Genomic DNA, 27,996 nt, shown 5'->3' on the forward strand with positions numbered 1-27,996 from the left:
CAGCTTTGCCTGGGCCAGCCAGCCAAGGAGAACACCAGTCCCTGGGATGCCATATGGAAAATGGGCAATGACACACATCCTAAGGGTGGCCTGTAGGGTAAACAAGGTGAGTAACGATCCCTGTGAGCTCCTTTCTGGTGCTGGAAATGAGTCTGCAACTCCCATCTCAGTATTCAACTCCAAGCATAACCCATTCACAACAATTGCAGATTCATGGAACAAAGCTGGGCCCTTGAATTATGGCTGGGACAGCAGAAAGTAATAAAAGAAAATTTTATAGAGCTGGTAGTCATCATGATGCACTTGTAATCATAGAATCACTAAGGCTGGAAAGGATCTGTTTTAAGAGCATTGAGTCAAAATCCTGTGGTTGTCTGGGGAGGAAATGGAGGTGACACAGATCACATCTTGACTTAAGAGGAAAAAAAAACTTTAAAATTTTAAAAAATTAAAATAAACTCTGGTACATTGATCTCCAGCGTTTTGCTCCTGCCCCGCTGGGATTGCTCCTATTTAATCCAACAATGAGAGCAAACAATTGACCACTCAGACTTTTACCCATTTCCAGTTCCTTTCCTTCCTAATGATCCCTTTGACTCCAGGTGCAAAATTGTCTCCTAAAAGTGGGGAAAAAAGCAAGCCACAAAAAGCTTCTCTGAGCAACCTCTGCCGAGGCCACGCCACCCTCACAGGAAAAAACTTCCTTGTGTTGGAGAGGGAACATTTACACCAGATTTTCCCTGGTGCAGCTTATCTTGTTACTTTCTGCTTTGCCTTCACCACCTGCACTTTCCAACCTGCTCTTTAAATACTCATGGCCCCCCCTCTGCTGTTATTATATTGCAAGAGTTCTATTATCATTATATTGCAAAGGTTCCATATTGCTAGAGTTTTGTACCTCCTTGATGCTTCGCATGGGCAGCTCCTCTAAGCATTGACTCTTCCTTCTTCTTGCAGCAGCCAACTGGCTCCAGTACCCCTCAACCAACCAATCCACTCTTTTATAACACTCTTCTTATTGGCTACAGCTATGACCTGTTAAAATCAGGCCTGCTCCTAATCTTTAATAATTAACCCAGCTGCAACTCTTTGGGGGGAAGATTACTTTCTATACTACCTCTATTTACTTATATTCTATCCCCCTACACCCCTCCATTCCTATAAAACTTTTTATTGCTTCTTGTTAACAATTCCTTAATACCTGTGTAAGATGGGCTGAAATGAAGGAATATCCTTGTACTTTTCCAAGCCATCCCACAGACCCAGGCTGTAGCACTGTTCCCTCTCCACCTCCTGGCAATTAATGTTGGCTCCCCCAGGTAGAGCCAAACTGCAAATAAAGAGGAACATAAAAATGTCCAGGCCCCATCTATTGCAAAAGGCAGCCCTTGTTGCTGGAATTTACAGACTGCCTTTTAGTTTTATCATTTTATCCCCCTTGAACACTAAAATCAGTTAATCCTGGGTAGCAGCATAAACTTGGGACCAGAGACAGACCGTAAATCATCCCAGGGTGTTGTGGCACAAATCCCTGCTGGAAAAAAAGCAGCAGCACTTAACTCCTTCCCTTCCCTTCCTGTTCCTTCTCAGGGCTCCAAGCAAGCTGCAAGGTGGGTATTTATTCACTAGCACCTCTCAGGGTGCTGCAGTGCAATGTCTTAATCACTTAGTGAAACTTTATCAGTTGTGCAAGAGCTTGGATGGATGGATGGATGGGGATGGATGGATGGATGGATGGAAAGGCAGTGGAGAAATGCATCTGTGAGTTAATGAACAGGATGCTGAACCTCATCCTGTGATGTTTCACCTTCACACCACTGTCTCCCTATGGGATATAGGGGGTTTCTCTGGGAGATCTGGCATGGGCTACTCATGGGGACTAAAAACACCCACCAAAACAATAATAAGGAGTAAAACAGCAACAAAACCCAACTGGACAAACCTCATCTGGCCCAAAACATAAAAATCTGTTTCAGCTCACAACTGTGTCATTCACAAGGGAATTGGTTTCCTTGGAAATGAGATTTCCCATTTCCTCGGGTGGTGGTGCTAAACTTTCATTTGCTGCTGCTCAGATGACCTGCTGCCCCTGGCATGCGTGGCTTTCCCTTTTTCCAGGCACAGAGTCCCTCAGTCCCTGTCCAGCACCCGAGGGAGGAGCTGTCCCAGCACCAAGAGGTGGCGCCCAGAAACCAGGAGATGCTGGGAATGGGACTGGTTTGTGCCAGGCAGCATCAGGGTGAGGAGGATGGGGGAAAGCACACATCAGGACAGCTAAAAAAACCGTATAAAATGAGGATCAGCCCTTTCCAGCTCCCGAGTTCCAGGGCTCCTCATGCTCCAAGCACCAAGCTATGGTTGCTGCAGCTGTGCACACACCAAATCAGCAATTTGTTCTTTCTCCTCATCTTTGCTATCAATTTATTCCAGACAGAGCCTTGACTCCTTCTCCTGGCCTCAGCTTCAGTTTTATACACCCTTACAGGAACACTGTAACAGAGTAAAAAAAGAAAAATGCAAAATTCCATAGTAAAAATCCCTGTTGTGTTTTCCAGTTTCCTTAAGCTAAAATTTTCTTGTGTTTAAAGTTGAGAAGTGAATATTCAATATCCACGTTTTGAGCACAAACTACTGAATGAAGAAAAACAAACCTTTTATTGTAGAATTTCATTGAATTAGGAAAAAACCTCAAAGTACAAGTCTATGGTATCTTTCATGTTACAAACACAAGATCATCAGCAACACATTAAAAGAGAAAAAAAGAGAAGGGGGGTTAAAGTTTGTCACTTAAATTCACTGCAAAGAGATTTCACTGAGGCAAGACATTTTAAGCATTAAAAAAAAAAAAATTCACTATTAAAAAATACCCAAAAAATACCCAAAAGAGGGAAAATATTTACATTTTGAGAAATTGATAAGCCAGTACTTCAGAGTACCCAGTCACTGGCTGAGTGCTGTAACTTATGGGCTGAGTTTTTTATGGCTGATGTATTCAAGCCTTTCTGAAGAAGGACATAATAATTAGCAGCAAGGAAGACATCCTCTAAACCCAAGGGCAAGAAGCCAAGGTTAAGCAACCTTCTAACCACTTTAGTAAAATAGTCTGGATTTGTACCTCGAGCAACCTGGTCCAGTAGAAGTGTCCCTGTCCATGGCAGGGGGATGGAATGGGAGGAGCTTTGAGGTCCCTTCCCATCCAAAGCACTCTGAGATTCCATAATTCCTCACAGCTCTCTCCTCAAAAAAAAAAAAAAATTAAAAAAAATTAAAAATCGTGGAGGGCACTACCAATATTTTATGGTACGTTTGAGAAAACTCTGAAGTTCTGCTCTGCACTGAGCCCAGTGGAGCCTCTTCTGTCTCTTGCATACTCTCTATTTGTTTTTACCATTTCTTGTCAGTACCAAGCAGAGCAACATAGAATTTCTTCAAAGTACTCCCTGAAAAATGACATTTGAATTTAAACACTTCAACTGCTAGAACTAGAAGTTTCTGTACAATGCCTGGAATTACATATTTTCCCCCCTGTGCTTCTGCATCTGCCTAATAATTATTGTCATTCTGATTTAGAGACAACATACAGGGGACAGCTGAACACTTTTAGGAGGGTAACTTGGACAGAACTTCAAGTAAACATTTTTTTTTTTTTAGGGAACAAGGAACAAAGTAGGAGCTTTGCTGCAAACACAGGATCTAACTGAACTTACAAGGGGGAAAACACAGAAAAAATGTTGGACTTCTGTGCCACTCCATCGATTTTGTGCCCACTGAAACCACCCCATTTTTTAGAGTGCCACTTACCAGGGTTGGCTTAGTGCTGGAAGAAACTGTCATTGAAAATTTACTTTTATGTCCATTTCAGAGTAGCAACAAAACGTTCTCCAGGATCTTTTTTTTTTTCTTCTCACATCAAAGAAACATATCCTGTATTAATTCTAAACCAAGGAAGTGTTAAATTAATTTTTAACATTTCTCGCTGCTACAAATTCATTACTTTTGGAGATATTCTTGTAGTTTTTACACAGTTCTGAAAGTTTCCTTGATTTCCAAAGAGATATTTCTAGCAGTTTTTACACTGCTGTAAAGTTCCTTGAGTTCCTAAAAACAAATCTCATTGTGGATTTATTTGCTGAAGTCCAAAACAAATTTAACCACTAATTTGAGACAGGTTGCTCTGGATAAAAACTACAGATCCTGCACAACTGCCCTTAATCAGAATCCTGATGAATCTGAGCCCCAATTTGATACAGTATTTGAGTGTCTCCCAGCCTCAGGATTCTGTGACTCGTTGTCAGGAAGACAAAATAAAGCAGGTAACAATTACAAACTAACCTGTGAAATAATCCAGCCTCATTTGTGCAGGTAAATATTAACTGAGGAGGAATGAGGGGTTTGTTTAGTTCAGGGCTGGAGACTGAAAACAATGCCGTGCACGCCTGGGAAAAACCTGATGGCTCATTAGTGCTCCTGCTTGGCTGAAGGGTCAGGGAGCTTGGGAGTGCTGCCAGCCACAGAAAGCCACAGAAAAAGGCTGGATGACTTCCAGGGGTGTTTGGAGGGAAGTCAGGCTGTTAGGGATGTCCACGGCAACGTGGGGAAGAGATGCTGAAATTTCTTCTCTTTTCTTGGTGCCTCCATTCCTCCTGTTCTTCATAGAACTGGTTTGGGTTGGAAGGAATCCTAGAACTCACCCCATTCCCACCCTGCCATGGGCAGGGACGACCTCCACCATCCCAGGTTGCTCCAAGCCCTGTCCAGCCTGACCTTGGACACTGCCAGGGCAGCCACAGCTTCTCTGGGCACCCTGTGCCAGTGATCTTCCCTCAGCCCTGCCTCACTATGGAACTGTGACACAGAAAATGTTTAACCTGAGATTTCCCCTTGCTGCTTACGAAATGCAAAATGTGCCAGAGGCCACTCTCTGGTGGGATGAGTGACACTCAGGACCTTCACATCCATAAAGATGGGAGTTTAGGAAATAGTGGCAGGAATTTTTGCTCTTGGTAAAAAAAAAAAAAAAAAAAAGGGTTGAGATCAAACCTCCCATCGTGCTACCAGCACAGGTAAATGCTCTACACTACATCTGAGTCTTCCTCCTAAAACAGTGAACCAACAGATCTTGTCCACTGGAAGGTGTCCCTGCCCATGGCAGAGGGTTGGAACAAGATTGAGCCTAAATGTCCCTCCCACCCAAACCATTTTGGGATTTTTATGGATGAATGTATGGAATGTCAACCACAGCAGTTGAAGTACTGCAGTAGAGCACACCCAGAAAACATTACCCAAGACACAACCCAAAGCTCACAAAAAGCCAGGGCTTCTTCCAAAATTTGCTGTTAAATCTGCCACATCATGAATGTTATGTTGGCTGTGTCGTTTCTAAAGAGCAAATGCTATAAATAAATCTAAGTGTTTATCTGCATCTAAAAGTCTTACAATTTAAAATTAAACCCAAGTAAAGAGTCTCATTTTCTTTCTTGCCTTCTCAGAGTGATACATAACAATTTATGAGCTACTTATCTGTTAGGTATTTATAGCTGAAAATACCTAAAGGCAAGAAAACCAAAAAGGCACAGGACAAAATGTGAGAGACACGTGAGGATCCCACACTGCAATTCCCAGCTACAGTGCCAAGGTCTCTCCTGGGAACTCACTGTCTCCTACAATTCCTGCTGGATAAGAGAAAGGGCCAGCAGCTCTCCCTTGGTTTGTCAGCACCCCAAAATCATCAGAAATCTCAATTTTCCTACTTTTAGATACAGAGGTTTATTTTCTTTTTGTTTTTACACACGGTTGTCTTTGTTCATAACATGAGCTGTGGGCTGGCAAAGGTTTTAACAGCTCTACATAGCCCCTACGAAGTGGATGGATCAATGTGTAAAACACTTGGCAATTAACCGTGCATTAACTAATTAAACTTAGAGCCTTGAACAGCACTCACAGGTGGGGGGGGCTGGGTTAAACTCGGGGGTTCAGTGCACAGAGGCACTTAGAGTGCCTTCTCCATGGTTTCCTTACACTTACCCAGAGAATCCCAAAAACATAAAGCTGCTCCACTGCTCAGTCATGAATGTCTTGCATCCATGTACAGAATTCTGGGGCAAAAAGAAAAGAGGAGACTTCCAATTATTTTTCCTGTGTTACCACTGAGAATTAGAGAAAGAGAAAAGCAAGTTTTGGGGTAAGATTGCTGAGGAAAATCTGATGACAAATGGGCAGCTGAGCCTTCCTGTAAGGGACGAATGAAACCTGTCCAGTTTTCCGCTGAAACGATTTCTGTTCCAAGGTTAATGACCTTTTTGTGCAGCTTGAAGAACTGACTGTGATGTCCCTGAGGCACTCATTGGGTTGCAGAGGTTGCCTGAGGGACAGCCAGGTTGCTCAGGGGCACCTGGTGTTAATGTCCTACAAAAAGCTGTTTGTGCATCCGGGAGGAATGTCAAGAATCATTAAATCCCCATTTACTGGCCTTGTACATCACAGCATTTATCACTGGGTGCTGGCCTGGCAAAGGGCTTTCTCACCTCTGTGGGCTGAGGGAGGCTGGAACTGCCCAGGTTTTGCAGGGAGCAGCCCCTGGCAGCTGGGACTGCCCTTCCTCTCTGGGTCACATCGCTCTGCCAAGACCTTCAGCCCACAGCCAGGGGCTGGGGACATGGGGACACCAAGGACCCCATCTGGGAGCCACTCGAGCTCTGTGTCCTGCTCCTGCTGGGAAGCAAAGGCTGAATCTTCACATAATTTCTATTTTTCCTAAGCACCCTGTGTTTATTTAGATGGTGAAATACCGTTGCTTGGCTATTACCTGTGGATTCATAACACCAAGTTCTCTGTTTTGTCAGAGCTTTCCTCAGTGTCCCACCACACAGGGAACTGGGAAAACATGAACAAGGGCTGTTTTCCACTGCAAGGATTTCCACCAGAGAACAGTGATTCAGTGGCATCCTTTAAGCCAACAAATATTTGTAAAGTGCATCTTACAACACCACGGGCAATTATAAAAAACTATTTCAATGAAGCTGAATTTGTCAAGCTGACATTTATTGCATTACACAACAGAGCAGGAGAGTTGGCTTTGGTCACACTGCAGAACACAAATGTTGGAATTTTACATTGAAGTGGAACGTTCAAACTTCCCCAAACTGAGCTCCACAGGAGGAGCTCTGGCCTCTCCCTTCCAGCCACACACACAGGAGGGGCTGCTGGGTTTGGACCTTGCTCCTTCCTGTTAACATCTGTTTAAGGGATCAAACAGGCTCTGGTGGGTTTATTTCATTTCAGTCAGCTCCACCAACACTGGATTAGACATTGGGAAGGAATTGTTCCCTGTGAGGGTGGGCAGGCTCTGGCACAGGGTGCCCAAAGCAGCTGTGGCTGCTCCTGGATCCCTGGAAGTGTCCAAGGCCAGGCTGGATGGGGCTTGGAGCAACCTGGGCTAGTGGAAGGTGTCCCTGACTGTGGAACTGGATGAAATTTAAGGTCCCTTCCAACCCAATCCCATCTGTGATTCTGTAACATTTGCTGACCTGTTTTCTACTCTGTGTATCAGCCATGCCATTGGCCCAGCCCAGATCTCTCCTGCTAAATCCTTTTAAATCAGTGCACCAAACACAAGTTCTAAAACAAAACATGAAATAAAAGGGAAAACAATAAGACACTGATTAAAGACCACTCATGTCCCAGGTTACAAGAGGTCAGAACTGCCTTGGTTGGGCAGAGGGAGAACTCACAGCAGAAGAATGGTCTAAAACTCAGTGTTAGACTAAACTCTGTGCCCTCCAGTTTTCTCTCAGATTGATAGGAATTTGGCTGATATTGTGGGCAGTTATCACTGCCTGGAAGAAAAACATCTACATTAAAGTGTGTGCTGTTCAAAACACCTGAGGCTGCAGTCTTCAGGACAGAGAGAGGCTTTCTGACTCTGGGAGTGTGTAAAGCCCACAGTAGGCAACTCAGTGTCCCTCAGTGTTCACCTACTTTTCACACCTTCACCGTTTTCAGCCATTTTATTAAATTTAGATCACTCTCATCACATTTTGCTGCTTGCATAACTCACCCTCCTTGCCTCTGGTACTAAATCATTTACAAACACAAAGACCAACCCCAACCCTGCTGCCCTTTCCTCACACAGGGACCAAACAGCAGGACAATGATCTTTGGGACTTTAAATACTTCCTTTAGCTGGAAACATGCACAGGGCTGAGAGGAAAAGTGGGGTAGGTTTGGTCTAGAGCAATGATAGTTCATAAGTTAAGCATAAATTTTAAATACATATATTTAACTGTATAAATACCTGTGTTCTTCATCTAGAAGATTGAGTTTCCTGTATTTCAAACAATTTACACTGAAACATTGCTTGCTGCTGGATCTTCCAGCTGTCCCAGCTCACAGCCATGTCATGGAGCATGGTGGAGTCACCATCCCTGGAGGTGTTCAAAAACCATGTGGATGTGGCACTTGGGGACCAGGTTTAATGCTGAACCTGGTGGTGGTGCTGGACTGATGGTTGGACTTGATGATTTGTTAGGTATTTCCCAACCTTAATGGTTCCATGATCCCAAGATTCCAGAATAAAAGAAAAGGAAATGAGCAATAAAGACACAGTGGATTTCAGATGTCAAATTATTCTCTAATTTGTTTTCTGGCAGATCTTGAAAGAAGAGACAGAAAAGACACAGAGGCAACACCAGGAAAAGGCTTGTTGTCTGGTGGGGTGTTGAAACCTCCTCTGTGTCACCTTGGAATAAATTTCTTTACCTAAAAATGGGTTTAAAACATGTTTTTAAACAAGGTGTTAAAAGAGGTTTGAAGCTGAAGGAGGAACAGCAAATGAGAGTTAAACAGCATTACTAACTTCTGGGCTTCTGCAAGGTCAAAAAGGCATCAGTTCAAAACAGCTTCCTCGCAGGGTTATAAAGGGACAGAGCAGTTCCAAAGGAGGAGCAGAGGGACCTTCCCAACCCCAGCCCTCCAAGCTGGCAGCATCCTGGGACTCATCAGTGCCAGGAGCAGGGGCTGACCCGTCACACAAAAATGCCCTCAGGCAAATCCCTGGGGTTTGGTGAGACCGGACCAGAAGGATTTGCTTTGAGTCCACAGCTGCAAAGCATCAGTCTCTACTTCCCAAACACGCTGGTGAAACATTTCCCCCAGTCTCTTTTAATGCCATGGCGTTAATTCCGGTTTGTGTTTTGCGGCACACGCCCTAAACGAGCTGTGAGAAACCGTCTGGAAGGTGTTGAGCACCAGCGGGATGTGGAGGGTGTCTCCTACGTTCTCCTCCTTATCCCAGAACTTACAGCCTGCCTGGCACAAGTCCCATGTCCCCTGCTGTCAGTGCTGGCCCAGCATCCATCCCTCCAATCCATCCAAAAAGTTGGGTAAGGAGCAGAAATGCAGCTAAAATACAAAACGGTGCCAAACAAATGATATAACTTTAGAATCATAAAATCATGGAATGGTTTGGGTTGGGAGAAGCCTTAGAGCCCATCCAGTAGCACCCCTGCCGTGGGCAGGGACACCTTCCACTATCTCAGGTGGTTCCAAGCCCGGTCCAACCTGGCCTTGGACACTGCCAGGGATGGGAGGTGTAGCTTTACCAGTCTGCTTTATTCTTCAATGGCAGAAGTTACAGTTTCACACTCAAATAAACCCAGAGCTGCCTATTTTTCCCTGCTCAGTTTTGACTTGACTAAAACCATATACCTGGGTGAGAATTTGAGAAAGACACAAAGGCCAAAACCACCTCAAGGTTCCTAGGTTTTTGTGGCCAGTTTGGCCACAGCCTTTGAGAAGGATGCACTGGAAGAGCATTGTACTGATTAAAGACAAAATACTTAAGTATAAAGGTGGTTTGATGTTAAATTCCCCAAGGTTTTTCTGACAGGTCTCGGGATGGCCTCACGAATGGGCTGCTGGCTCCAGGTGAAGATGGAATGGCAGGGAAGCCCCAGGTGCTGCAAAATCTGCAGACAAGAGACTCAGCCCAGCACCAGTGACCCCATCACAGCTGGGGTTCCCTTTTCAGTGCCCCATTTGTTCCCTTTCTCAGACCTGGCTGTGTTTCTGGCACCCCTGAGATCCATCCTACCACATGGGTCTCTCCAAGCTCACGGCTGCCTGCTCAGGGAGCTCTGTTCCCAAACACCTCCTGACAAAACCAGGAGTTGGGTTGGCCTTGGTTCTCTGATTTCAGATTTGTGAGGCCCTCATGGGTTACACAGCTATGGAAGAACTGCTGTTCCTGTGGGGTTTGGTTTCTCTAAAGAAAGGTTAAGGAGTTGCCGTGTCCTGGCCGTGCCCCAGGGCCTGCTCCTCGCCTCGCGTGCTCAGCAGCGCTGTGTTTGTGTTGCCATGGGGAATTCCTGGGAATCCTCCTGCCCCTGCCTCCCACCCCTCCTCGTGAGAAGGGCCCTGTGTAACCTCCTGGCTGAGTCACATCCCCACACAAACCTGTCAACCCCAGGAGCCAGCAGCCAGTGAGGGGTGAATTTACAGCTCCAGGAAACGTCTGCTCAGCTTTGCTTCCAGTGAGCACCAGAGCAAAAACCTGTTATGTCAACACAAGGGGTTGCACAATCTGCTGTTTGATCCCACATCCACTCCTGAGCACGAGCAGATCTCCTGGAAAATCAGCTCTGTGTGCTCTGTAAGAACAGCTCTGCAGGTGATCACTCAGTGCTCAGGCGTCATCCCACAGACAAAACATGCCCAGGGGAACAGGAAAGGGCATTGGCTGCAGCCCCATTCCCTGCCAAAATGGATCTTCTCACCAACACAAACAGGCCCAGGCCACTGCTCAGAGCTCCAGTGCTCCCCAGGTCAGTGGGATTTATTCTGAGCATTCCCTTCTGCTGGTAAAGAAAAAGGCAGGCAGAGATTTCCAGTGCCCATCCTGGCACTACAGCCTGTCCCAAGGGCCCAAGGAAGAGACACTCAAGGCTACCCTCAGTGATGATGTCCCAGAGCCCACCAGAGCAGGTCTCCAGGGCCCACCAGAGATGTTTTCCAGGGCCCATCAGAGCCATTCTCCAGGAGCCCACCAGAGCTGGTGTCCAGAGCCCACCAGTGGTGATTTCCAGAGCCATTTTCCAGAGCCCACCAGGGATGGTCTCCGGAAAATACCAGAGCTGGTTTCCAGACCATACCAAAACTGGTTTCCAGAGATGTTTTCCAGAGATTGACTCCACAGCCCACAACAGCCATTCTCCAGAGCCCACCAGAGCTGGTTTCCAGACCATATCAGAGCTGTTTTCCAGGAACTGAGCTCACCCCCAAGGCTTCACCCCCTTCACCAGTGCAGGGTGGCACTCCCATGTCCTTCAGACATAAAGGATCTCCCATGTGCTGCCCCTACAGTAATGTTTGAAGCCTGAAATAATTCATTTTCTAAATCCACCTTTTTATGCCTCCTAGGGATCACAGGCTGGGAATACATTTCTAGGTACAGGAAAACTCTATGTGGTTGGTGTCACATTCTGTGTCAAAAGAGAGGTTTTTCCTACTTTATTATTCTCCTTCCACATTATTTTTAATAATATCTAAGAAACTTCTCTGCTTTATAAGGAATCCAAGATTAAAGGCAGCAAAGACTCATCCCATGCACTGTCAGTCTTGTGAGCTGCCCCTCACCATCGAGCTGCTCCACATATCTTCACAAAAAACTGAAAATAGCCCACAAATTATCAAAATAAAACTGTCTGAAAACAGCAGGTGACAAATATAGTTTTATTTTTTATCATCTAGTAACACTGTGATAATATAAACTGTATAAAGCATGATAAAACTCTTCCATGAAACAGAGTAGGTACATATTATAAAATATAAAATACAAATATTACATTACCAACAGGAAAGACAACATTTAAAAGACAATATTACAATAATATAATGGTACCAGTTCCTTTCTGTATTCCAGAATTTATGGAAAATGTTTAAATTATGCAGCACTAAGATAAGTTACTTCTATTTTCTCTGTTGATTTTAAACATGCACTAACTCAAATAGAAATAAAACCTATTGATCAATACAGGAAATGTTATTTAACCACAGAACTTTGCATGTAGACTTGGCCCAACCTAGGCTAGTGGGAGGTGTCCCTACCCATGGCAGGGGGTGGAATGAGATCTACTTTAAGGTGCCTTCCACCCCAACCATTCCACAATTCTTTGGTACAGTGGCCGTTAAAGAAATGCATTGTAATTATTTCCCTTCCCAGAGATTTACTGACTTTAGCAATTAAAGTTTTCAGAGGTGCAGCTGCATTTTTCTGTGCATTTGCACAGTTACAGCAATACTGGTTGAGATGGTACTAAATGAATCTGTCTATGACCAGTCTTTCATTAATCGAAGTACTAAGAATATATTTTTAAAATAGCCCTTAAGGCTTCACATTCTTACCTGGGCATGTTCTACCAATCCCCAGTAAACACTGCCACTGTCCCTTTGCAGAAATGTGTTGTTTTAATCATGCTCAAATGCAAAATCACTGTCAATTTATGAAGAAACATTCAGGTCAGAAATACACAAACTGACAATAATTTAACATATGGCTGCCAGTAGCACAAGAGTTCAAGCAATGTAATTTTGAGGCTTAAATAAGAAAAAGAAAATATCAGAGGTTTTGTTTTTTGCTGAGTGGTACAGACATTCTCATATAGCAGTAAAGTGGATTTCAATTTTTTTTTTCTAATTCCATCTTACCCTTCAAGCTACACCCAGTTTACATCAATTAAAAACCAATTACCCCCCCAAAAGAAACCAGTGTTGACAATTCTATAAGAAAACAAAAAGACACTGAACCCAATGATCCACACTTTTAGAAACGAGGATCTCCACCTACTGAAATGTTTTTAGCTCTCAAAAAAAGCAGTACAAAATGCATTCACAAGAAGATCTTCTCAGGAGTGTCGCACAGCCCTGTGAGGAGCCGGGATGCTCCACTCAAGTCCTTCTGCCCGCAGTTCCAAAGGCAGGAGCAGTTTCTGGGCAGGGCCGGGCCGGGCACAGCCTCTACGTGTGGTTGTTGTTGTTGAGGTTGCTCTTGTTGAAGAACCTCCTGGCCTCCACGCTGCTGAGGGACACGGAGCAGCGCGAGGGGTTCTGCTTCCTGTACTCGATGCTCTCCACCATCGCCTCCTTGATCACCTGCAGCCAGCAGCAAAGCTCACTTTGAACACTTGCAAATGGACAGAAACAGCCCCTTCTCCCGTTAACAGCTGCTGCTCCCACTTTGAGCTCCCCTCCATCACTGAGCAGATGGATAACGAGTTTTAGCACAAATAGTATTTATTGAGTGTATAAAATACTGATTTTAATGTGGTTAATAAAAATATGAGGGACACCACTAACACCAAAGAAGTCACACAAAAACACACAGTATTTAAAAAAGCCCCAGTGAAACTCAGAAAGGTAAATCCAAACGTTGAGAAAAATCAGTATTTCAAGGATGTAGAAAGTAATTATTATGTTGAGAAAGATTAAATCTTCACTTTTAAATCCTTTGTGTTGATGTAACAAGTTTTCTTCACTATATTGATTAAAACCCCTGTATCTTTATCTGGGATGATCATTACACTTGTCACTCCACAGATGTTGGGATCATGATGCCATGTTTCACCAACTATCAATTACAAATCACTATTATTGTGTTAGCTGTTAAAGAAATTTCCTTCACAGGAAACTTCCAGTGTCCTTTTTGTCCAATTAGACAAAAAACCCCTGAGTATAAAGTGCTGCACATCATGTTTACATCTTTAACAGTGCCCTTTGCTCAGTTATACTCAATGGCTTGGGGTGGTAAAATGGCAAAACCAGGACAAGAACCAAATGAGAAAATCAGGCAAACACTGAGGCAAAGCCCTGTACCTTCTGTAGGGCAGATTTAGGGCTTTCCTCACATCACCCACTTCCCCCTGTAACAATCCAGCCCCTTTAACCCCCCATACTCACATCCATATTATTGAGGGTGTTGAACTCCATGAGGTCATGGAGCCTCTTGAAAGCCTCGTTGGGATACTGGAAGTTGAAGGTAGAGAAAGGTGTGTCTGGATCATCAAAAATATCAAAGTCTGCAAAATCTTTCTCTTCTTGTGTTTCTCTGGGAACACCTGCACAGGACAAATACAAAAATTCCATCCAAAAGTTAGGGCTGAGGATTTATTACCTTATTTTTAACGGCTCCTTTGAATTAATTCCCTAAGGATTGCAGACAAAGCTGCTCTGAGTTGTTTCAGAGGCAAAACATTCCTAGCACATAACCACCAAGTGATTCCAGAGGAACAGGTGGATCCAGCATCAGGAATTGTGAGCTCACCTGGAGCTTTGTACTTCCGGAAGTCGATGTTGGCCAGCACGAAGTGGATGATGGTTGGACAGTCCTTCTCCGAGGAGGTGTCCTTGGGCTTGAAAACATAGCACTCCTTCATGCCCTCCCTGTCAAACACGTTGGGGTCTATCTTGGGGAAAGGAAGCTTGTTCATTTTGGCCCATTTTTCCGCCAGCAGGATTTCCTGGAAAGAGGAGAAAGACTCAGGTGGCACAAAAGCTTCCACTGCAAAGTCAGGAGGTTTGCAGAGACAGGGATCGCATGGGGTGGTTAATGTAATCCATAAATTATTAAATCTCCAACACAGGAATGACATGGAGGGAGTCCAGGGGAGGCACCAGGATGGGCAGAGGGATGGAGCAGCTCTGCTGGGAGGAAAGCTGGGATTGCACAGCCTGGAGAGGAGAAGCTCTGGGGAGACCTCACTGTCACCTTCCAGTGCCTGAAGGAGCTGACAGGAAACATGGAGAGAGACAATTTCCAAGGGATGGAGTGACAGGACAAGGGGGAATGGCTTCCCATTGGTAGAGAGTAGGTTTAGATGGGATATTGGGAAGGAATTGTTCCCTGTGAGGGTGAGGAGGCCCTGGCACAGAGTGCCCAGAGAAGCTGTGGCTGCACCTGGATCCCTGGGAGCATTCAAGGCCAGGCTGGATGGGGCTCGGAGCAACCTGGGCTAGTGGAAGGTGTGGGGTGGGATGAGGTTCATGTCCCTTCCAGCCCAAACCACCCTGTAGCTCTCAGGATTAATCAAGTCCATCTCAGCTAGACCAAGTGAGCACCTCACTCACCCTGCCCAGGCTCTGCCACCTGCCACATGAGTCACAGGAAGGAACGTGGTCTGCCCCAGAAACCTGGGGGTGAATTTACAAAGCTGACAGTGTGGAACAGCCATCCATAATTTTACTTTGCAAAGCAGTACCAGTGCTGTGGCAACCACTGAGAGCTCCTAAACACTTGTTGTACACATTGCCACACATTGTTGCACTCAGAATTAACCCCCGCGCTCGGGGGCCTCTCAAAGCACACCGCGTGAAGAGCTCTGGAAAACAGGCTTCTTTTTCCTCATGACAACCCAGTAAACAAGCTAATTTGTAAATAATGACTCAAAAGCATGTAATGAGGGTGTGTGAGAGGGAGGAAAGGGAAGGTCAAACATCTTTAATCTTGGTTTTCAATGAAATAGGACCCTTCTTTGGACGGCTGTTTTGGATACGGAAGAGATTAAGAGATAGTGGGTGTAAAATGGTAAACCAAGGCTCGAGTCATTGAATAAAATATTAGAGTGCTACCATAGATACAGGCCCACTTCTGAAGTGGCATTTGCTCTTTGCAATGCACCAATGGGACAGAACTGGTTCCTGTTCCTGTGCCTCAGGAATACACCTGTGACTGCCTCAGCACACACCCAACTTGTGCTCCAGAAACAATTCCCTTCAAGAGAGGTTCTGGAAAACCTGAGGCACCATCTAGTTCTCCCACCAGTTTTTATCATGTTAAGGGATTTTTAGCATTTTGAAAAAAACTTTTTGGAGAAAAACCTTCAGGATGCCACTTGAGTGCTCATTGATCTCTCCATGTTCCCCAAAACAACCCAGAAAATTGCAGCTGACAAAGACAGAATGCTAAGGGTAGCAGGGGTGACCGTATACAGCCTTTTGCACAGACTCCACCTGTGGAATGTTAAAAAAGGGAGGGAAAAGATGTTTCAGAGGCAATGGCAGTGCTGTGTCAGCAAAATTTAGCTGCTGGGGCAAACACTCTTGACAAAAAAAGGAGATAATATTCTATTTGCATAAGAATGTAAAGGAAAAAACAGACTCTGGGATTCAGTCATTTAAGGAAAAACAAAAGAACTCAAGCACTAAGAAGTCTTCTCTTCTCTGAGCTCTATTCTCCCCAGTAGCCCCAGGAGATACTGAGATTACAGGATTTTTTCTTTTTTATTCTCCTGTAATTTTGCTTTGCAGTTAGCAGCACTGATCTGAAGCTCATTTTGCTACTGCTGTTGCTTTCTGATGTTGTTTTGGGAGTTTTGTCACTCCACAGCAGCTGAAGGAAAAGAATTCTGTTTGTTTTAACTAAAATTTATCTGTAAAGCAACAAGGAATGCCAGCTGTTTTTCAAACAGGAATGTTTGAGTTCCCGTAAAAGTGAGCTCCCTTAAAAATTATTTTAAAAATCCATTTGGGTTTGAAACAAATAATGCCTCCTTTTTGAGGATGGTAGAATCATTACAGTTGGAAAAGACCTCCAAGATCACACAGATCAACCAAATCCACCAGGCCCACTAAACCACAGCACAAAGTGAGAACCTCACAGCAGTCTCTGAAGTGCTGCTTTTTCTGTAGCAGTTCCCAAAAATGATCCATGTAAAGGCTTTGGGATCAGCTGGAGCTGTGTGGATGTGCAGGTGGTACAGAGTGACAGCTGTGCTTTCCACACCTGCTGCAGAAAACAGCCATGGCATTCACTCCTTGTTCTGTTGCTGTTTTCCTCTGGTCTGGATGGATTTAAAGATGGATGGATTCAAGATGGATTTTAAACCAGGATTATCCTGGTGAGATGTAAATGAACAGTTAGCCCTGATTCCAAAAGGTTATTTATTTAGCAATCCTGAGATGAGGCATTTCTGCAAGATGCTGACACGAAACCATCCATTTACATCACAGCACACAGAGGAGAGCAGCTGGGTGGAGGGAGAGTACGGCAGGGAAAATGACTTAATTGTTTAATTCTGACAGAAAATAAAACTCTGCAATCAGTGCCAAAGCAAAACTCCCATAAAAACAACCAAGCTCCCGCTTCCAAGGGAGTTCATGATCCCTCTTTGTGCCAGTTGCCTCATGGAAGGCATGTAAACAGGAACTGAGGCACAGGGCAAGATTCTGCCTTGACGTGGAATAAAATATTCCAAAGCTGCAGATACAACAGCACCAAGGCCTTTCTGGGACCATGTGGAATAGACCTGAGTCACCTTAAACCCCTGAATGCAGGAAAGGAAGGGCCTGTGTCACTTACTTTGAAAGGAGGGCTGGAATCACTTGGCCTGGCTGAGAAATCAAAGGAGATGATGAGATCCACACCTCTCTGGGGCCTCAGGATGAGTGGGTAGGGCAGGTTAAAGGTGAGCCCACTGTCCACAATGTGGATCTTCTTGCTCTTCACATCCAGGGGCTCATAGATCCTCTCAAACTCATCAGGATCTGCGTGGAACATGGGAAAAACAAACCAAGCAGGGACACCTGAGTTAAGAACTGAGGTTCTGATGAGCTCTCCCCAGGTTCTGGGGACAGCATGGAATTTGAACTGCACAGTGAATCCCAGGCAAACACACCATGAATTCAAGTGTAACTAAAACTCTTAAAAACTGGAGAATGAGGTGAAAAGCTAGAACTGGAAGGGCCCTCAGGAGGCCAAGTTCACGAGGCAGACCCAGAGGAGGTGAACCAAAGAGGACAAATGCCCAGGTTTGATCCCAGCCCTCCCACCTTCACTCCATCATCCCAAACAATCCATACACAAAGGAAAAAGTTCATGGGATGTCAAGAGACATATGGGGGTGTCAGAGGATGGTCCCAGACTCTGTTCAGTGGTGCCAGTGACAGGATGAGGAGCAATGGCCATAAACAAACACAACATGCTCCACCTCAACACAAGGAAGAACTTCTTTCCTTGCAGGCTGCAGAGCCCTGGAACAGATGCCTGGCCCAAACCTATTCCCCCAGGTTCCCTCCCAACCCCACATCTTTCCCAGTTCTCCCAAATTTACCCAAAAATCCTCAATGTGGCTCTGCCCTCCTGTGACACTTGTCTGTGCCTGCTTCTGCTCATTAAATCAGGACTATCAGGTCTTGTTTTCCAAGCTGCACCAGACCTGATGACCTCACTCTCACCACTCCAGCAGGAACAAAGAGAAATAGTGACCCATATCCATAATTCAGGCACTGGACAGAATTCCCTGTCAGCCACTTGCTGCTGGTGCTGTCCCAGTGTGGTATCTACCACTCTTTTCTCTGATGATGATGTTTCCCTCTAACCCCAACATTCCCTCAGGTACAGCTCAGGAAAAGCCAATCCATTTTCCCTGGCTGTCTTCACACTTGGCCAGGTCTCCGGACACTAGAAAATGAAAGTCTCTGGATACTACTAAACTATCCCTGCTGTACTTAAAAACTTTTCCCCTGACAGTCTTTTCTTGTTCCAGACCTTACCAATATTTCCAGTGCATGGTTTTGCTTTTTAACAAAAAATCTAATGCTCATATCTGTAGAGGGCAGTGTAATGTAAGGAATGCTGGATAGAAAAATATAATTATTTCTCTATAATTGAATTTCCTGGCATCTACTTATTGACAATGACAGTAATCTGGGAAAAAAAAAAAAAAAAAAAAAGGTCTTTTTGAAGCAAAGAAAATCCATCCAAAATAATTCTAACCCTTGTCCCTATCATTTCAGGAGCAGTATGTTGTGAGGACCAAACAAAATCTTAAAACAGATTATTTCATTTTTTATTTCTGTTGCTGTTTATAAGAGGACCCTTTTCTAAATAGTAAAGCACCATTTTCTCACTATTTGCCTTGATTTCTAAAGGAGAGAACACTTTTAAATAATTGCCTATTGCTAAAGGGCTAAGTGTGTTTATAAACCTATTTTAGAACCAGATATATTTCATAATCATGAATTAGCATAAATGAAAGAAAATGTATCAGTATTTATCAAATTCATCACAACTTAAAAAAAACAGTAAAAAACCCACACTGACTACAGTTCCCTTTAGCACACATAGACCAATTTGGTTTTCCTCTTCTTGTTTAAAGACAACAGGTCAAGCAGAATTTAACCCTTGTTCTCACTAGAACTTCTAAGGAATTGAAAAATATTTTCGTTCAAGTTTCATCTTTTCTTATGTTACAAAAATTGAATTTGAAAGATCCTTTAATCAAGAACAGCATCAGCTAGAACAGTGTTTGTGATGGGAGTGTTATTACTGCCACACAAACTTCCTCCCAAGACTGAAGAGTGAGATGGATCCTATTACAGCCCTCATGACCCTAAAATCAAATTTATCAAAATAATCTTACTATATTTGAAAGGAGAAAATGTCTTCATGCCATCAATAAATTTATAACAGCCATATAAATGGGTTTTAGTAGTCACAGCCTTCATAGAATCCCAGAATGCCAGAGCATGGGACATGAATTTTTAGCCTTTTAGGAAAGATGCATTCCTATTACCAGCACCTTCCAGTCCATCAAACAGCAGACTGGGAGAAAATGGGAGGTTGTGGCACTTGGGGACAGGGTTTAGTGGCAGTGCTGGCTTGATGGTTGGACTTGATGATCTTGAAGGTTTTTTCCAGCCTTAACAACTCTGTGGGTCTGTGTTTAGCAGCCCAGCTCCATGTTTAGCCAGCTCAGTCCTGTCAGCTTCCCAGCAATGGGACTCACAGACAGATATTTGTTAGGAAATAAAGAGGGTACATCCTAGAGACCAGATTTGCCACAGATGGCAGCTCCAGTGGGAGGAGGGCAGATCAGAAGGGCACTTGCTACTGACGTCCATCCACTACAACTGTTTCCATAAATACTGCAATAAGGAAGCAGGGATTAGGGGCTATTTTTCCCCATTGTTATGCACTTGGCATTTTCTCAAATTGTTCTGGTGTGTTGTAACATCAAGAAAAGAAACACAACAACTCAGAGTTCACAATGACATCACTCCTGATGAAATAAGAAAATGTTTAGCATTACCTCCACAAATAGAATCTGTGGCAAAGCAAAGCCAAAGGTTTTACTTCCAGACCAAGCAGCTGGGATCTCTGCTGCAGGCACTGCAGACCCTAAATTCAATCCCCAGTAATGACTGTAAGACTGCCCTAGGTCAGCCACAGTTCATCCTCTGCAGAGGGTTTGGGACAGCTGGAGATGGAAAGTATTATTGATATCCTTTTTGATTCACTTATTTCTCCTTTGGAGTGTAGGCAATAAAGGAGAGTAAGTCTTAAAGCAATACAGACTTCCCTCTGCACTCAAGCTGACAGGTAAACTGCCAGTGCTAGGAATAAATATGCACAGCTTAAATGCAGCCAGTGCCACAGTAATCTAAGGATTTAAATTTTACACCACAGTCTCCTTTCCATCTGAGCCTCTGGGCTCCTCAGCTCTTCCATATATTAGGAAAATTCACAGCATTAAAATGTGGATACACTCATCACACTACTGAATGATTACATTTTATATTAACTACTGACATTTCAAGGGGGTTTTAACTATTCTTGACTACAATATTGCAACCACTCACAGCTGTCAGATCTGAGTTGTAACTACAAGTTTATGAATGTGGGCTTTGGCTAACAGCAAAAAAATGCAGTCATATCAAACTTTTGCCATTTTAACCCACAGAAGTTTCAGGCACTCCAAAGTAATTGTGTCAGAGGTGCAGAGTTCTGTCAAACCAGCATTTTATTTCCATCTAAATCAAATCCCAGGAAACTGACAGTTGATTCTGAAGACTATCCACGTGTCTTAGTTATGCAAAATTCTCATCAACTGTCATTTTTTCCAACCATAAATTTCCTACCCACTTTCCTGCCTCTTTTCCAAGTACTATAAATATTAAGACTACCCAGTTGTAAACACTACTGAGATGACAGAAATATTTAGAAAGTGGAGTCCAGATGGAAATTACTCTTCAAGCCCTGCAAGGGATTTGTTACATTAACAAATACACATTAGAGCACGGCTGCTACTTAAGGATTTAAATGACATCAGGTATTTACTGTTGCTTAACGAGCAGTTGGGACAATCTCCTTCTTCTGCATAGGAAATGAGGGCTGAGGAGAATGGTGCTGTCACCAGGGATAGTTGGTAGGGCTGTGCTGGGAGGAACAGCCTGGAGGGAACACCCCCTTCAAAGAGGTGTAGTGGTTCTTTGCTTGATGGATCACAGAATCATGGGTTGGAAAGGACTTTGAAGATCACTTAGGGCAATCCCCTACCATGGGCAGGGACACCTTCCACTATCCCAGGTTGCTCCAAGCCCTGTCCAGCCTGGGCTTGGACACTTCCAGTGCCAGAAGAACACTGAGAAATTTGCCTTTTACTGAGCAGATTGCAGTAAACACTAAGGCAAAGGCTCCAAAATCCTAACCAAACACAATTATTCTTCACAGCTACTGTTCCACACACCACATCCCTCACAGGGTGAGGGAAAACTTTGAACTTCTTTTGCAAATTCATATTTTTCTGAAATTCTTATCCTCTATCAGCATTCTTGTTTAAGCCAACATGAAATATGGATGCACCTGCACATCAGGGACCCTGGAATGGGAGTGGTTGGTCTGGTGAGTTCACACTGGGAAGAACATGGTGTCAGCAAAGAATCTATCAGCTGTGTCAGGGCAGAGTCAGGCTGGAGCTCAGGGAAAGGTTCTTCCCCAGAGGGGAATGGGCACAGCCCCAAGGCTGCCAGAGCTCCAGGAGGGTTTGGACAAAGCTCCCAGGGATGCACAGGCTGGGATTGTTGGGGTGTCTGGGCAGGGGCAGGGGTCAGACTCCATGATCCCTGTGGGTCCCTTCCAAAATTCACTGATTCTGTGATCCTACAAATGAAGAAGTGTGTTGCCTCCAGGGGTTTTTCAAAACACAAAGAGAGCAGATGAGCTACAAAGGTTTTTCCAACAGGGAAGCCCTGCAGGAGAACAAGGCAAGGTTTCCTTCCCACCAGCAGGCTTAGCAGCAATAAGAGCCAAGGAACAATCTGGATACCCTTTGGAGAAGGCCAAGACAGTGATAAAGTGAATGTAAGTGGATGTAACAAAGGGCACCATGCACAAAAGCAGTTTGGTCCCTTCAGCCAACCAAGAGCCACTGTCCCCCCAGTGGCTGTGCCAAGGGACAGGGCAGGGAGCAGATAGAAGTCACCATGTGGTGCCCTTTGAGCCTCCCAGCCCCCTCACAAGCTCCACTGCTGGACAATGCCCACGGAGCTGTTGTAGCCCTCCCGGTGTGACGTTACCGCGCTGGGAACGCGCCGCCTCTGCCCTCACGAATAACCACACACAGCACCAGCGTGCTGGGAACTCACCTGCCACTGCTGCTGGCTCCTCCTCCTCCAGGGACTCCTGGGTGAGCAGCTCTGCCAGAGGGGACAGGGGGTAGCAGCTGTTGAGGTTCAGCCCCAGCATGAAGTTGTGCACCTTGCCGGCGCGGCCCTCGCGCGTGTTGAACAGGGCGCTGTCCCCCACCAGGGCCATCAGCATGCGCTGCACCCAGCTCTCCTGGCTGCTCTCCTGCAGCCTCCCCTGGCTCTCCTGCTTGGCCTCAGCGCCCTCCGTGCCTGCACACAAAAATGGAAACACCCAGCAGTGGTATTTAAACACAGCAAGTGTAACCTCACCATTGCAGGGGATATACAGTAAAGGATGTAAAAAAATACAAGAATTCTTTCAACGAGATGATGGAGCAATCAATGATTTGAAACAATGATTTCAGAGAAGTGCAGAGAATTCATCCTTTCAACTTCACAACCCAGTGAAACCTTTCATCTACACCCCAATAGTGTGGATGTGTCCATCAGGAAAATAGATTGGGAAAATAGGATGACCTGAGCAGGGCTTTCTCTGTAAGCTCAGGGATAGACCTGAGCTGATAAGATACATACTTGATGTAGACATAAATTTATCTGGATGTGCACTGACAGCCTTCTCCATCTTTCCTTCCTGTTAGAAATCCAGCTTTGCTCAGGAAAGCAGAGTTAGTCTGCATAAGGGATAATGCTATAGCATGGGAATTCTAAAATACCTGAAATTATCATTACAGTAAACTGTAAACTACAATTAATATCTGGTTTTAATTAACTAAAGAATACAATGAAAGATGCAGACTTAGATGTCTGTAGTTGGAGCTAGCAGTAAAAAGTACCTGGACTGGCACCACCCTCCACTCATTTACCTGTCAATACTTGAGTTTTTGGGGGTGTTTTGGATAAGAAAATAATTCAGACTCAAGCTTGATACATTAAATTCAGCTTTTAAACTTGCCTCTTTAAGCCAGGCTTTAAAGGAGCTGAGTTTTACATAAGTAGAGAGAAAACGAGCATCAGAGAAGTCCAACATCTGTCCAATAACATTCTATGGAAGTGAGAAGGATTTCCAAGTGTTTACAATCCCAGATTTGTTGGTTGCTCACTATGGCTACAAACTAGGAGAGAAATGTGTTTGGTGCTGCCTATAGTGTTTAAACAGGAAACCCACAAATAAACACAAAACCTGGTACCACCTACGGTTTTACACATAGGGGGAGCTGAAGAAGCAATCACTGAGCTGAGCTAATGACACAATTCCCTGTCTCACCATGCAGGATTGTCTTGTCTTCTGTAGAGCCTGAAATCACAAACAGCTGCATTCTCATCTTTGCTCCACTTGCTAAAAATAAAACTCGATTTCTGCAGGTGAAAATCACCCCAAAAATATAATCAAATACAGAAAGCTGACTAAGACATCAGAAATCTCCAGGTGCTTTAGGTTCTTAGAGGTAATTGTCAACAGAATCTTTTCTTGCCACTGCCCAACATTCCTTTTGTGGCTGTGCCTCTTCTGGGCACCTGGATTTGGGCACTGTTACAAACACTGTGCCATGCATGAGGAATTTCCTGTATCAGATGTCATTTGTAAAGGTGCTAGAAGACACTTGTGAATGATGGAAACACACATTAAACCATTCCCAGGTAAATATTTGATCACTAAACCCTTGAAAACAATGGATAGTGTTGGTTTAGGGGGCTGGTAGCAATTCAAAGGTGCCTCTGAGCTCAGCAGCTTGCTGGAAACAGACTTCTGGAGAGCTCTGGCCCAGCAAACCACATTTTTTGGGATGTACGTGGAATTCCAGACAGGTGAGATCAGTTTGAGCAGGGGATGTGAAGTGAAGCCCAGAACCTCCTGGGGTCTCCTGTTCTCTATTTTGCTGAGCCACACAAAAGCTGATGGAAAAAGGAACCAATGAAATGAAATCTGAGCACTTCCTTACCTTTTGGATGCTGTGACTCATCTTCGCTGTCTGAGCTGTCATTGCTCACAAGGTGCTTTAGCCTAATATTTTCTGTTGAAAGAAATATAAATTCCTTTAAACTGCTGGGGTTTAACTGGCAGAACAGTTAAGAATTTCAAAACAATCTGAGTCATAAAATTCTCAGTCTTTGTAATAGAAAATATAGCTGAAGAGACTGGGTCTGCTGTGGACATCAGAATGTGATCAGCAGGTATTGGATTCAGCCTGCAATTTTTGGGCTGGAAAAGAAGATGCAACCCTAAAGCAGTACCTCCCACTCCCCTCTGCATACCTGACACACTTTATTCACCTTCATTAAAATGTAGATGTTTAGCTTCTGTCTTCTCAGTAGCTCCTACTGAACTAGGAAAATGTTACTGTGGTGCCAAGGTGGCACTGGGATATCTCCAGCTCTGGTCCAGACTGTGGTTCAAGTTACATAAATATTTTCACACCTGATCTCACTTCAAAGAGTACTTTTAAATTATATGTGAAATGAGTCACAGATGACAGATAACATTCTGTGTCTCACTATCTTTCAAAAGCAAACTTTTCCATGATCCCATTTACTGACAGGGATCCTCCATGAGGAGGTGTTAACACTCAGGAGTTGTATCAGAAATAGGAACCTGGAGGTCTCAGTCTCATCCATAAAGAAGAGATTAGCAAACAGCTGAATTCCATCCATTTGGAGGCAGACAGAGGTTATTATTTAAAGTATCTCAATCTACATTTGCTCTTCTTGCTCTTCAGAAAGCTCTGGCTGTCTAGGACAATTTATTTATTGGTCAGATCTTCCCCTGTAATGCTGTGTGAAAAGCCTTTTATCGTTAACTACATTCTCAGATAAAACTCAATTAAGTCTATCCAAACCAAGCCACAACTCTTTCTTTACAGTCACCTTGTCATTTCTGTACCAGGAGTGAAACCAAAACCACTCAATTTGCAAGTAAAGGACCAGAAAACCAACAGGCTGTGGTTAGAATGGAGAAATTTAACAACCCAGAGGTGAGAAAATTCAGGTGCATTTTGCTAAACCTGAAATTGCATTTTAATAGCCCAGTGTTGAGAGACTACACAAGTAACTATTAAATACTTGTCAGCTTCTGCTCTCCAAAATCACATAACAACATGAAGAGAGGATTCTATTAACTACCAGAAAAGAGCTGGATAGTCCATGTGACTTTCAGCAGCTCTGAGTGACCAGAAACAAAAATGAAAGGAAGGCAAGAACATTCCCAGTGCTCTTTCCCCCCTCAGCAGCATCCAGCAGTGCCAGCAATTAAAGGTGATTAGTTCCACATTCTTAAATGACTACAAGCAGTGCCATCCTTCCACAGAGGGAGAATCTTGCTAGTAATTGTTCTGCATAGTGGAATTATTTACTAATAGTACCTAATTCTTCTTCCATGGTGGGCCCTTTATTCTGAGAATTGGAGACACCAAGGACTCTGTTAAATAATATTGAAAATGCACTGCCCCAGACACCTGAAAGAGAAAAAATAAACAATGAATGGTGATGGACAGAAGGCAAATAAACTCCACAGATCTTCTGAAGCACTACTGAAGCAGTTGGTTGCTCTCTGAACACACCTCTGAGTCTGGAGCAGGCTAAGTCATAAGCTCAGATGTCCAAATCAGAAACAAACCCCCATGGAAATTACAAACAAATCAACAATGCCAATCCTTATCTGTGAAATCTTTCAAATGAATGCCTTCCAAGAAACAGAGAGCTCCACTTTCTGTCTCACACTTTGTGTGACTGCATTTAAAAGTCCATAAACTACTGAAATTGCTTTTCTTTTAAAGTCTCTTTGTGTCACATACTCACCCATGAGGAAATGCAAGGGATTTTCAGCATATTTCTTCACCACTGTCCCCATAAAAAACTTGCTTCCAAACAGATCAGGAGACATGAAAGTGCCATACTTGGCCATTCCAATTTCATATGGACTGAATTCCACCCAGTCTGCAAAGTTAGAAACAAAACTGCTCAGTCAGAAATCTCAGGATGGAGGAAAATGATGCAGAAATGAACCAAGCAAAGAAATTTTAGTGACATGGGAAGCCAAATAACCATTAGGAATGTCAAATCAAGGTCAGTGACGTCTCAGCAGGGAAAGAATCCTCATTTCTCTTATCACAATAAACTTTGGTGAAAAGAATGAGTTTGGAAACCAGAGGTATAAAAGAAGGGATTACAAATGAGGGAACACACAGTGACACCTGGTTTTCATCCCCTGCTTCAGCACGGTTCCCTGCCACATTGGGCCTCAACTCCAAGCTGCTTTTCCTTCACTGCAATTCCACCAAAACATGGAGAGCAGTGACAGAGGTGGCACAAAACCAATTACTGAATATCGCAAGGGTTGTGAAATATTCTAGCAGAGGCATTTGGATTCTACCCAAACCTAAAGTTTCATGGGAAAGCCAGTGTCAAAAGGCAAGGCTGACAGGCAGCTTTGAATAAACTTATCAATTCAAACATTGCCAAAAATCTCCTTAAAAGTCCATTTTTTTTGAACAGAGAGCTCAAGAAAAATAGGGAATAAAATGCTCACATGCATTTTCTGATCTTAGCAGAAATTATCAGAAGCGATGTGGATTCTATTGATGTAGGCCTTTGAAAATGGATCTTAGCTGACTTGGAAACACTTTTTTTTTCACCAGTGGAGTTGCTTCCATCAGAGAATTCAGTTCAAAAAGGGAGCAAATAACAAACAAAACATTTCTTCTCTTTTTAGCATTTCACCCATTCATCTATTTCACCTTCCCTATTTTTAGCAGGGGTTGATTTGACTGGAAATAAACCAGAAGTAATTCTGAAAGAGAAAGGTGAAAGAGACAGCTTGGAAATATCCCCACAAATCATCCACCCTCAAGATATTCCTGCTGACGTGTGGAGCAGAAGGTGAACACTTTTCCCAAAAAGGAAAGATTTAATCATGACTGCTGGGAGTTTCATTTCAGGTAAGGGTAATGCTTATCTGAGCTAAGTCAAATACAACATCCTATTTTCCAAATAAGTCACCCACAAATCTTCACATTCACTGGAACAGAAGGTAATTCCATTGAAGTCCCAGTCCAGGAGTTTCATATTTCCTTTTAGCTGTATAAACATGAACTGGCAGATTTGCATGCAGAACCAGGGTGACAGCAAAGCTGAGCTGAGAATTAGAATTTATTTGTGTTAGGACACCTCCAGCTTGCATTTGCACTGAAGATTTCTCAAATCACAAAGCCTGCTCAGGGAAACAAAATTTCTCCTTAGAATCAATGTAAATTAGGAAGTGTAAATATTTCTGTTCAAAATTTACTAGAGCTCTCACATCAGGAAAAGCTAAAAGGAGGAATGGAGCTTAAAATAAGAAGCAATCAAGATCTACCCTCCACCCTCTGTAATGACAGAGATGTCAGCCTCAAAAGGCAAACACAAGATCCACTAGCACAGGGAATATCTTTATAGAGCAAAGTAAAGCTTCTGATCTTGCGTACTGAAAGACATTATTAACAAAAGATAATTTTGGTTTTAAAACAGTAATCCAGTAAAAATATATTGAAAAACAGAAGGTCATCTAAACCCCAAAATACTCCTATTTTCAAACAGAAAGGTATCTAT

The 27,996-nt window shown here is 43.8% G+C and overlaps 1 protein-coding gene across 1 annotated transcript in view; it reads right to left on the reverse strand.

The window, feature by feature from the left end:
- Nucleotides 1–11,713: 11,713 nt before the first annotated feature.
- PLA2G4A (phospholipase A2 group IVA) overlaps nucleotides 11,714–27,996 on the reverse strand; it is a 68,714-nt gene continuing 52,431 nt past the window's right edge. Inside the window, exons 12-19 of the mRNA XM_054638245.2 lie at nucleotides 26,209–26,346; nucleotides 25,773–25,865; nucleotides 24,357–24,428; nucleotides 22,414–22,665; nucleotides 17,348–17,532; nucleotides 14,315–14,510; nucleotides 13,951–14,108; nucleotides 11,714–13,146 (exon numbers count right to left, since the gene is read on the reverse strand). Coding sequence (XP_054494220.1) covers nucleotides 13,012–13,146; nucleotides 13,951–14,108; nucleotides 14,315–14,510; nucleotides 17,348–17,532; nucleotides 22,414–22,665; nucleotides 24,357–24,428; nucleotides 25,773–25,865; nucleotides 26,209–26,346 — 1,229 coding nt within the window. The 3' untranslated portion in view covers nucleotides 11,714–13,011. The remainder of the gene's footprint in view (nucleotides 13,147–13,950; nucleotides 14,109–14,314; nucleotides 14,511–17,347; nucleotides 17,533–22,413; nucleotides 22,666–24,356; nucleotides 24,429–25,772; nucleotides 25,866–26,208; nucleotides 26,347–27,996) is intronic.

The sequence above is a fragment of the Agelaius phoeniceus genome, chromosome 8 (assembly GCF_051311805.1).
Source record: "Agelaius phoeniceus isolate bAgePho1 chromosome 8, bAgePho1.hap1, whole genome shotgun sequence".
Taxonomy (NCBI): Eukaryota; Metazoa; Chordata; class Aves; order Passeriformes; family Icteridae; genus Agelaius; species Agelaius phoeniceus.